The following is an 11,174-nucleotide window of genomic DNA, read 5'->3' on the forward strand; positions in this document are numbered from 1 at the left end:
TACCACTTCGTGGCTGAGTTGCTGTCGTTCCCAAACACTTCCATTTTCTTATAATACAGCTGACAGTTGACTGTGGAATATTTAGGAGCGAGGAAATTTCACGACTGGATTTGTTGCACAGGTGGCATCCTATCACAGTTCCACGCTGGAATTCACTGAGCTCCTGAGAGCGACCCATTCTTTCACAAATGTTTGTAAAAACAGTCTGCATGCCTAGGTGCTTGAATTTATACACCTGTGGCCATGGAAGTGATTGGAACACCTGATTCCAATAATTTGGATGGGTGAGCAAATACTTTTGGCAATATAGTGTATATATATATATATATATATATATATATATATATATTTATATATATATATATATATATATATATATCTTAAAGTAAATCAAATCCACACAGTGAATCTTGACAAAATTACAATAGGGTAAAAATCTGTCCCTATCCGCCTTAGAAAGAATTAAAATGATGGAAATATTAAATTGATCCTATATTAATATAGAATAGATGATAAATAATATTCCGTTTTAGTCAAACTGTTGGAATGAGTCATGACAATGTCTTTTCAAAATCCGTTGTATTTTATTTCTTTTTCAGTTTGATTTTTTTAAAGACTTGCAAAAAGATGAGTGATGCACATTATCCTAACGGTTTTAATGTTATTCAAATATTTTTAACCCATAAATAACTGCCTACCATTTTCTTCCATTTGATGGCATACATGATTGGCTGATGCATTTAACTGCTGCAGTCAAGATGCTTGATGCTATCTCTAAATAATCCACCAAAACAACTTACTTTCTGGTGCCCTACATTTGGATCTTGATGGATTTAACAACTGAATCTTATAACTGAGATCTCATTATTCAGGTTTTTCCCCTGTCTACAGGCGGTTCTCAAAGTCTCCATCTGATCGGCTGATCAGGCTCATGACGAATCAACCTTTTGAAGCTACCATTTATCCAGTACACAAGGTTTTGTGATTCTGACAGAAACAGTGAAAAATCTTAACACAGAGCCTGAGATAAAGGCCAGCAGAGTCTGAACCAACTCTGATCTACTTGCCAGATTTAGTTTTATAAATGTGTTGTTTGCATCATAACCTTTATTTAATTTATGTATGAAGTTACACCATATTTGTATTTGGGGATTCCTTTACATAATGCCTAAGTTATCAAACTTGTATTACCTTTCCATAGGATCCTTGTCCCAGGACCTTCAGTAACTGGAACTGAGAGGGGTCCGCTTTTTCACAGCCCTCCTTAACATGGTGGCTGATATCAATCTCCTTAAGCACACTGTCATCCTAAGGGAAAAAATACAGAGATCATTATTTGCAATTAATATAGTCATTAAAACTGTGTCTGACCCTAATAGACATGACTTAAATAGGTAAGATCAAAAATAAATGCTTAGAGTTAATGTCAACAACAATAGTATTCACACCCCTAGCAGATTTATATTTAAACCTTTTTTGACAATCAAGAAAATGTTTCTGATAAGATTGTTGAGTCATTCTTCAAAAGTTAATGTGATTATCAGTTTAAAAAGACATATGGTGAGGTGAACAAGTGTTCACTCAGATTTCTTTCTTTTTTATTTATCTCTTTTTAATTGTTCAGTTTATCAAACACATTATAAAAACAGAATATGATAACCTGGATAAATACAAAACAAAACTTTTAGATCATGATTTCATTCATTAAGTGAAAATCCATTCAGTCTTGTCCTATGTGAAAAATTGATTTTCCTAAACCTAATGTCAGAAGCTGTCAGCTGATGTATAGAATCATGAAACTATTACTTATTTTAATACCAGAGATTGGAAGGCTGGGTGAGATTTATTCCTGGATATTCTGCCATGTTTAGGGGACAGGTGATAGGCGTCACTAATCTAGCACTCACAGTTTTAGGAACCACGGATGGACGTATTACAACCTTAAATGTAGTCTTTGCTGATAGATGGAAGATTAGAGCTCTCTTGTATACTAATGCAGGAGCCAGGTGTATATATAGTGCCTGAATAAAGCTCTCTCTCTGCTGCTTGTGATTATAATATTAGACAGGATAGCCCAGTTCAAGTAATTGTTATGCCCTTACATTTTTAAAATAGTTAAACTTTAATACTGATTTTGGATTGATAGGGATTCATAGACTTAAGAAATAAATATGTGCACACTGTACAAAAAATATAACCTGGGGGAATATTCATTAAAAAAAGAACAAGTAGCATGAGTTTATCCCTAATATTATTTAACCCTTAGCAGTTTTTAGTTTTTATTTCTACGTGTGGAATGTTTTTCGGGGGCTAAATGACTGGTCTAATTTGACGTTAATGTATCTGAATTGTATTTAATTCCAGACTTTGGTAAGACAACCAAAACCTACATTTAAAAAGAAATTATAGAGCTGCCCATACTGCTGTTTTTTTAAATCTTTGTTCTATTGCAGAACAACTGTGTGATGAGCTTAAGGTTCTGTACTGAAGGCTGAACATACTCCTGCAGGATTTTCTGGTAGAGACCAAAATTCACATTTCCAAATAGTCCAGATCTTAAGAATGCAAAGCCCTGCCATATGTTTGATTATTATAACAATGGTATGTTTCTGAAATTTTGTGTGTGTTTTGGATAAGATGTAGATCCCCAAGTATTTTCCCCAAACCCTTGAGGGTTGTTGGTCAGTAGTGGTTAAGGCCTCGAGTCTTTCCCATGGATGCCAGTCTCTCTTTGTTATTGTTAAATCATGGACTATGACCTTGTGCAAGGGAGTCCTTCGGTGCTTTGATTGTTGTTTTATGTTGTGATGTCAATGAATTTCGCTTATGTAACATTTTTTTTTTTTATTCAGTCATGTGTTTTTGACATATTTTATGTTTAGATAATTATTTATATCTGTTCTGTAGGTTAAGTAATAATCAGCCCTAGATTTGTTTTGTTATACTGAACTCAGTTTTCTAAAAATAGAATTAAAGTTTAATCATATTAAATTAATGATCTAAAATGGGATATAGGGCGAGGTCAGTTTTGATAACTTTTTCCTATAACAAATAAGTAATAATAAATAATAATAATATATTCTACTATTCTTAAAGGCTGCACTTAAAAAAAAAAAAGAAATTGTCCAGAGAGCTATTCTAAACAAAATTTATTTTTGTTTTACACTTGTGTAAACAAAATGACAAATAGATCTAAGTCTAATAAGGTCATCACTTTAAAACTCATGTTTTTTTGTTTAATCATCTAAATTTCCCCAAACAATATTTGTGCGGTGATTTGAATAAAAAAAGTGTAGAGAAAAAAGCAAAAAACAAAAACAGAGGAAAACTGTAAATACGTTTTCATAGCAATGCAAATTGATCTGTCCCAAAAGCCAAATGGTATTTATAAAACAAAGGAAATATGCCTTATAATAGAGCCGTTGTTCGAAAAGAAGATGAAATTAAGTAAATGTAAACAATGGAAATGATAAATTTGTGGCTTTGTTTCTAATAAAATAGACTGTGTTAGAATAAATTACTTTTGTTGTAACCCATAAGCTTGCAGCAGCTTAATTGAGAAACTGAAACTGTGTGATGTCTTTTTTTTTTTTTTGAGAAGAAAAACCTCTTTTTTAAATGTTCAAAAGGTTAAACAGCTTCAATTTGGTATAATATGGTCCGTTTAAGCTGACCAAAAGGTCAAATAAAAACACTCATTGTGTCCATTATTTATTCTGAGAGAGAAAAGCTGAACTGTTTAAATAATTTAATAAGAGCCATGTGCAATGCGTTTACAGTCAAGATTTTTTTTTTTTTTTACCAATCTGCTTCTTTGGCTTCCATAGCTCAGAGTGACATCAGTTATTAGATGTTCTTAGATTATTACTTATAACTGATGACCTGATACACTGTGTAATAACACAAGCTGCAATATACAGGATTATTTTAAGGACATGTTTTATAGCTTAAATTTCCTTGCCATTTAAATTAAGGCCACCCCCCAGTGGGGTGATTGAACACAAAGCTGGTTTCTAAAAATAAGTGCAAAAAAAATTTACTGTATATTTTTTTTAAAGGGGAAATTTATGTTTCCAAAAGGAATATTGCTACAGTCTGTGCGATCTGATTTTTTACACAGCTGCTTCTAAGCCAAACACCCAGCCTTTAGTACATGGATCTATTGAAACTGTAGAGACACATACAGGAAATGGATTGGATACTAAAAATTTATTTAGCATTTGCTAATAGTTCAGAAAAGTAGCCTTATTTTTTATTTCTTTCTCTGAAGAGACAGCAATTTCCAAAATAAACTTTCCTCTTGTTTCATCATTTTTTACCAAACGGAATTGAGCAGCAATTAGAAAAATATAGTGAAGATAAAAGAACACAAATTTTGTTATATATTTCCACACAAAAAACAAACAAAACAAAAGCCATGTAAGTCAAATGGGTATTAAACTAAATATTTAAAGAAAAACACATTTCAAAAATAAAGCAGCTAGTTGTAAATTAGTGTTATGAAATGGTGGTAGGATTAAAGTAGCTTGTAATCAATGTCCATAAATTCTTTGTTTCAGGAAAGAATAAGTAAATCATTAGAACATTTTGCCTTAAACTTTAAAAATAGTCTCTAAGCTTCTAGTTTGGGAATAAATGTATTGAGTTTCCAGGGCTCTCTTGCATTGCATTGCAACTCTGACATTGGTCAGTTTGTGCGAACAATCATTGCATTCTGAACACCTGCCAATATCACGCCCGTCATCCAATCAGCGTCTTTTTTAATAGAAAATATTGTAAAGTTAAAGGACCACCTGTCAATATGTCCCTAAGCCAATCAGTGTCTTTTCTTGCACCAGCAACAGAAAGCAGTTACCTCCTCTAGCAGTATGTGCACTTAAGAAAACCTATTGATCAAGGTATATCATATGCAACATGATCTTGTCTGTAATGTAAAAGTGTTTTTAACCCTTTAACTGCCTGGTCAACCAAATGTTGACCATTTGCTGATCAAAATGCAGGTTGTAGGTTGACCAGGCAGTTAAAGGTTTAAGAAGGAAAAGTAATTTGTTAGATAAAAAATTGATTGTAGGGAGCAGCAGTAAGGAGAAACACATAACCAGGATGAGGGGACAGTCGTGTCACCCTAAGGAACTTCAGAACCCCAGCGGTTGATCAGAGGAGCCACTGGGCAAACAGCACACCAGATAATGGCTCCCCATTCTTCTATGGCAGATCAAGAGGATAGCCGAGGAACACCTTGGTAGATCGGAGAAGCCCACGGGGGAAACAGCACTGAGACTAATAGAGGTTAACTCTGGAGGATTGAAGGAGCAAGGCGGAAGGTCGGATAACATTACCCTGAAGGTGGAAGAGAGGCTAGTGCTGGCCAAGAGTATGACAGCAGCACTTTTTTGCTGCTCAGTCAGGGATAATAAGCAGTGAGAGGCCATGGCTGGCCAGAACTAGCCTCTAGAGGAGCTGGAGGCTGCTCTGGCTCATGACAAATCAACCTTTTCAAGCTACCATTTATCTAGTGCACAAGGTTTTGTGATTGTGACAGAAACAGTGAAAAATCATTAGCCACCCGTACCATTTTTTCCCCTCTAATATAGATGGTGGCAGGAGTAATACTCTCAAGTGGAATATTCAAAACATAAAAATTTTTAGTGGTTAAAATATACATATCAATATAGTAACATTAAAGATGATAAGCACAGATTTCATGCTCTTTTCAGAGCTAGATTTTGTGTTATATGGGGTAAAGAGAAAATGATGTCTCTGAATGTCATCTAGGAGTCTTCAGTGAAATCATAAATAACTATTTTAATAAAAACGTAATAATCAATTTATATATATATTAGTACTTGTAAATATCAATTTTATGCTGAATAATTGTTGATAAAAGTTGGTAAGTAATGACAAAGGAAGAGGTGTTCACCCCAGAACTCAAACCTGAAAGAATTTTATCCACTATACTTTTTATTTAGAAAGAACGGATGATTAAATATATGCGTCTATTTGTTAGCAAAGGCTGTAAGAAAGTATAGTTTGTCTTTATTTAGAATATATGGATGTTGTGCTTGTTAATTTTCTTGTTGCAATAGTATAGATTGACCCTGACGTTCTGGTGCCTATACACTTTCGGCGCCCCCTCAGTGTACATTTTCTGGCTACGCCTCTGCCGGGATCAGAAGAGCCAGCCAGGCAGACAGAGTAGCAGAGCTGTCTCCTTCACTAAAATAGTAATCAATTCATACTTACTCATCTCTTATAGTTGATACCTAATGATACAAAGTCATTGTACATTAAGAGTTAATAATTCAACTTTTATGATCTCACACTGGAGAAATTGATTTTAACAGGTAAGTAAGATTATCTGAAGATGATATTTTTTGTTATTTCTTGAAGTGCAAAAATCTTATTCAATTGGTAGATCATTTTATTTACCTACTCAAATCAGATAAGGTTATTTTCAAGAGGGATTTAGGTAATGTTGGTAAACTTCTTGCAGGGTTTATCCTGAACAGGTGTGTCCATCTCTCAATACATGTGCCTCCCCACCACCAAACTTAACATCGTGAACAGTGTTACATGCAGAATAACATTAATCACACCTTGACATTTTCTTGTCTGTCACATATTGTAAGCTCAGAGTGAACTGCTCCTATCTGTGGAAAAGAACAAGGTGCCACACCTGCCAGTTCTGGTATTTTCTGCCAGGTGCTAGTTGAGCTTCGCATTGTAGGACAGTGAGCACAGGGCATACAAGAAAACTTTAGGCCTGGGGCATAAATGTGTTGTTTTAACTCTAAAACACAGTTTACATCTCTCCAGAGCCATACTTAGGCCAATATTTAAAAAGGCAAAGCAGATTAATCCCAGTGATTCTGTGCAGTTGGAGAGATGTCAGATCTCTGTTTACCATTCTAAAAAAAAGTTAGAAAAACAATCCTCTGGACTTTGTTTTTAAGTTTCAAGACGTACAGCATCACATCCAGGAAGCTTTTTCAATTCAAAATGGCAGGCTTTAGAGAATCGACCAAAAACAAAGCCTTGTTTTGGCTTAGAAAACATGCAAATCGAACCTGACGAACGGATCCTCCTTCCCTTGGGGGGTGTTTGGTTTCTTTGTTAGCCTGTAATACCCAATACCTGTCTATATCTCTGAAAGGGGGGGGTCGTTAAGGTGAATTGTTGGCCTGGTGGAACAGGCGAGGTGTTCTGTTCCCCTTCCAGGAGAAACCCTACAGTGCCTTACATATACCATCATCTTCACCAAAGACAGGAGACTGAGGGGAGAAGAAGAGAAGAGGGGTAGCAGCTCTGAGATGTAGCTATTTGAGCCACTGTCTCAAAGAATCTGTGTGGCTGCTCCTTCTTCCCACTTACGGTGGTTCCTGTAGGGATCTTCAACAAATATGTGCACTAATAACTGATTAATATGCTCAGATAGACAAATAGAAGGAAACCTTTGCTTTTGACCCTTCTTAGTTCTAATTATTATAACCACACACTTTTTCAGATTGCATCCGGTAACATGGTGCACAACATACTCAGTACACCCTCTCAAAAATTGCTGTTTTTAAAGTTGCTGTAAATCAGCACTACAGGGTGACAGAATAACTGTCCGCAAGGAGTCCGCACAGAGGGGCGTGGAAGTCCAAAATGACATAAATTTAGCTGCAAGGATCTCGCAGACATGACAAGCATAAACCAAGTTAAGTCATCTGCATACCTCAGATGACTGATGAGCATATTACCCACCATACATCCAGTCTTGCACAAAATAAAAGGGACCAGTGACAGTAACGCCCCCTTGTCAAACTTAACGGGACTGGCAACTGGTAACAGAAAAGCTGGGGGACAACACCTCGCACAATTTCATCTTCATGGTTGTTTATTAAAATAAAAAAATCAATGAAATAAAATTGTATAAGGCAATAGGACATGTGCTAACAGTCCAGATTAACAAATTGCAAGTAGTAGAGAAATAAACAAGTAGAGAAAGTATACAAATACAGGACAGGATAAAGGCATTTTTTAAAGAGGAAACAGAAGAAAAGGGGGTTCTGCTAATGGTGTAAATATCTGTAAGCAGAGACTGTAGTTGCTTAGGGGCCCCCAACCTCTTAGGGGCCCCGTCACTGACACCTGGTTGGCCCCCTACGCAATTGTGGACTAGGACGTCTCTTTGCAGATATAACCGTGCAAATTTCTATTTTGTCCACCTGATGCTAACCTGACTGACTTATTTATACCCCAACACATGGCAGATTTCAACAGGATGGTGAGCCGTTTAAACACAACAACCAATAGCAAAGCAGACAGTGGTACTTTTAATTACTATGTTAATAGCTGTGTATAGTTCCTTGGACGGTTGGTAAAAAACGACACTCATATAATTTGTTTCAAACCGCAATGAAGATCTTAAAGGAACGATGTATTTGAGTATTATTATTTTTTTCCCTACGACTTGGAATTATGGGTAGATTAAAACCATAACCGTTATGTACAATGTGTTAGAGATGATAGATACCAGAAAGAGGTACTTAAGCGGATTCAAGAAAAGAAAAAGCAAAGAGCTGCTGGAAGAACGGAAAAAACTTCCCAAAATAAACACGTTGTTTCAAAGAATCGAAGAGGGAATGGTGGACGTTGCTGCTACGGTGAGTAAAGTTTGCGGCGATGGGGTGTTGTGCTTGGTATGGGGGCCCACCCAGATAATGTTGGTTACGGGCCTATTGTTGTGTCATTACGCCATTGGGTTTTTCACTCATTTGCAAGTCAAACACACCATTATTAGCAGCACAATGTCTCTCAATGCATTGTGCAATCTTAATGACACTAAATAATGGCAAATTAATCATCTCTTTTACAAGTCCTGACCTTATGAAAGTAGAGGTCACAGGGAAGAGTCAAAATAAACCTGGGGGAACATGAAAATCCCAATGAAATGTCATGATTGTAAAATGATAAAGCGTAAACTTTACGGCTTATGAATGATCGCTGTCACCATCAAGGGCAGATGCCCTCCAGAGAGATGAACAATCACTCAAACTAACAATCACTCAAGCTGATTTAGACACATCCATAAAGGGAGGTCTTGGAAAATTTTTTACTGCATTTATAGCTCAGGCATGTAGGTGTGCTGGGCACCTCACACAGTGACCCTATTGATGTGTTTGGGCTATAAATAGAACCCCTCTGCTGTTGCTTTCACGTATTGACCAACATGCCTCGCTTTGCCTTGTGCTTCATAGATGTGTGTCCTACACCCAGCCTCTCACACAGCCAATCTCTGCCAAAACACATCTCCATGTGGGCCTCAGGCTCTAATTCTTGGCAGATTGAGAGAAAGGCAAAAACTAGTACTGCCTACTAAATTATTCTGCAACAAACTGAGCTACGAGCTGTTTGTGTTTATGTTTTGGGATGCTGCCTGTCCAGGCTTCTCACATTCAACACACACAGCTGCAGTAGTGATGCAGCACTATTCACCTGTGCATGCCTCCCAACTAAAGGTGATGTTTTCATCACTAACCTCCAACTGACAGAACCCAGAGCTGTTCTTGTTCCGCGTCGCCTTGTTCCTCAGGTAGATCGAAAACCACCTTCGAACTGTAAATTTGCGCGTGCTCGTATCCATAGCAACGATCCGACCTGTGCATTTATCCCATAATGATGAACATCTCCCTGTTGGAGGGCGGGCTCACAGACGCGCAGCTCCTCTTTTAGATCCCCTGTTTGTCTCGCAGTTTTCCTGCTGGCGCACCCCCAATCTGCGGTTTATCCATCCTCTGCGCTCCGCTAACAGATGTCAGTTTAGCTGGACTGCGACGCGAACCCAGTGATTGAGAGAAGAAGTTGGAACAGAGCTGTTAATCCACGCAGCGGGTCGATGCGCGCTTTAGGATTGCCCTGCGTGTTTTGCAGCAAGCTCAGTGTGTGAAGGGGAGAGAGGTGACGAATAAATCCTTTCTGCTGAATCAGAAGAGGTGTGCATGAGCTTCCCTCCTCACATCTCTGCATGGGCATATTTGGGTTTATCTTCTGCGCTCCCTCATTGTGAAACAGGGATTGTCATCAGTCACATTGTGCGCCACCCTCCCTTTCACCTTCTGTCTTTCCCAGCAGCGCACAGCAACAGCTGGTGAGGTCACATGGCGCAAACCTGCAGCCTCCCCTTGGATGGATCTTCTCCGTTGCTGCATCCTTAGAGATGCATTTATTTTGACAACATATCAGGACACGATATGGCGTCAGAATTAAATAAAATGCTGAGCAGAGAATTGGATAAGGATGACACAATCTGGGCCAATAGTCACACTGGGAACGCAGTGATCTGGTTTGTGCAGTAAGCACCGGTGTGTGTGTTTGTGATGTTATTTGGATCTGTCACATCAGCAGCTTTTGCAGCGCTGCAGTGTTACATAACCTTAGGAAGATGCAGAAATATATAGTGATGAGCTGGGAGTTAAAACCAGAGCTGTTATCAGTTTATGAAGTTTCCACAGTTTACCTGTGGGGGTAATTTCTTAATATTCAGAAATAAAAAAAGTCAGACTGATTTTCACAGATTGGTTTGACACAATCTGGGTCACATCAGGTGAACAGTTTTTGGAGCATTTTAGGACTATTGGAAAATGTAATCAAATGTGTTCAGTCAATCTGCTGTGCTCTGCTGTGGGCGGAGATTCAGGATTATGGACTGATGCCTTTGTCCTAGTAGGATTAAAGCTCTGTAAGGAGATCACAACATTAATATTTATACCCAGCAGCCAGACTGTGACACAGACAGCCTTAAATACACAAGTGCTGCTATGCTGAATCATACTACAGAAAGAAAGAACAGTTAATACCTTCTTTTTTTAAGTTAGATTGTCCAAATAGGGTTCCTCATCAAGTGTTATTGATAAATTTCAAACTTTCACTTTGCTTCTGAAACACTGTAATTACAAGACAGCTGATGACATCAGTAAGAATCAAATGTTTTTATTCATAAGGAAAATAAGAGCTGAAAGCACTGTGCAATAAGCTATGATTTTGAGACAACAGCAAATATTAATTTACATCAAACACCCATGTATAACACATAAAAATAAATCAAGTTAACAGGTAAAATCCAGACTGTACTTGTTTGTTAAGCATTTCTAGAGTTTCATTACAAAAAAAAAAAAAAATAAAAAAGAGAG

At 37.3% G+C, this 11,174-nt stretch overlaps 1 protein-coding gene across 1 annotated transcript in view; it reads right to left on the minus strand.

Moving 5' to 3' along the window:
• LOC119797613 (ribosomal protein S6 kinase alpha-2-like) overlaps positions 1–10,178 on the minus strand; it is a 30,684-nt gene extending 20,506 nt beyond the window's left edge. Inside the window, exons 1-2 of the mRNA XM_038306763.1 lie at positions 9,524–10,178; positions 1,192–1,308 (exon numbers count right to left, since the gene is read on the minus strand). Of these exons, the coding sequence (XP_038162691.1) occupies positions 1,192–1,308; positions 9,524–9,628 (222 nt within the window). The 5' untranslated portion in view covers positions 9,629–10,178. The remainder of the gene's footprint in view (positions 1–1,191; positions 1,309–9,523) is intronic.
• Between the last annotated feature and the right edge of the window lie 996 nt (positions 10,179–11,174).

This window comes from Cyprinodon tularosa, unplaced genomic scaffold, assembly GCF_016077235.1.
Source record: "Cyprinodon tularosa strain WSP-4 unplaced genomic scaffold, ASM1607723v1 ctg59, whole genome shotgun sequence".
Lineage (NCBI taxonomy): Eukaryota > Metazoa > Chordata > Actinopteri > Cyprinodontiformes > Cyprinodontidae > Cyprinodon > Cyprinodon tularosa.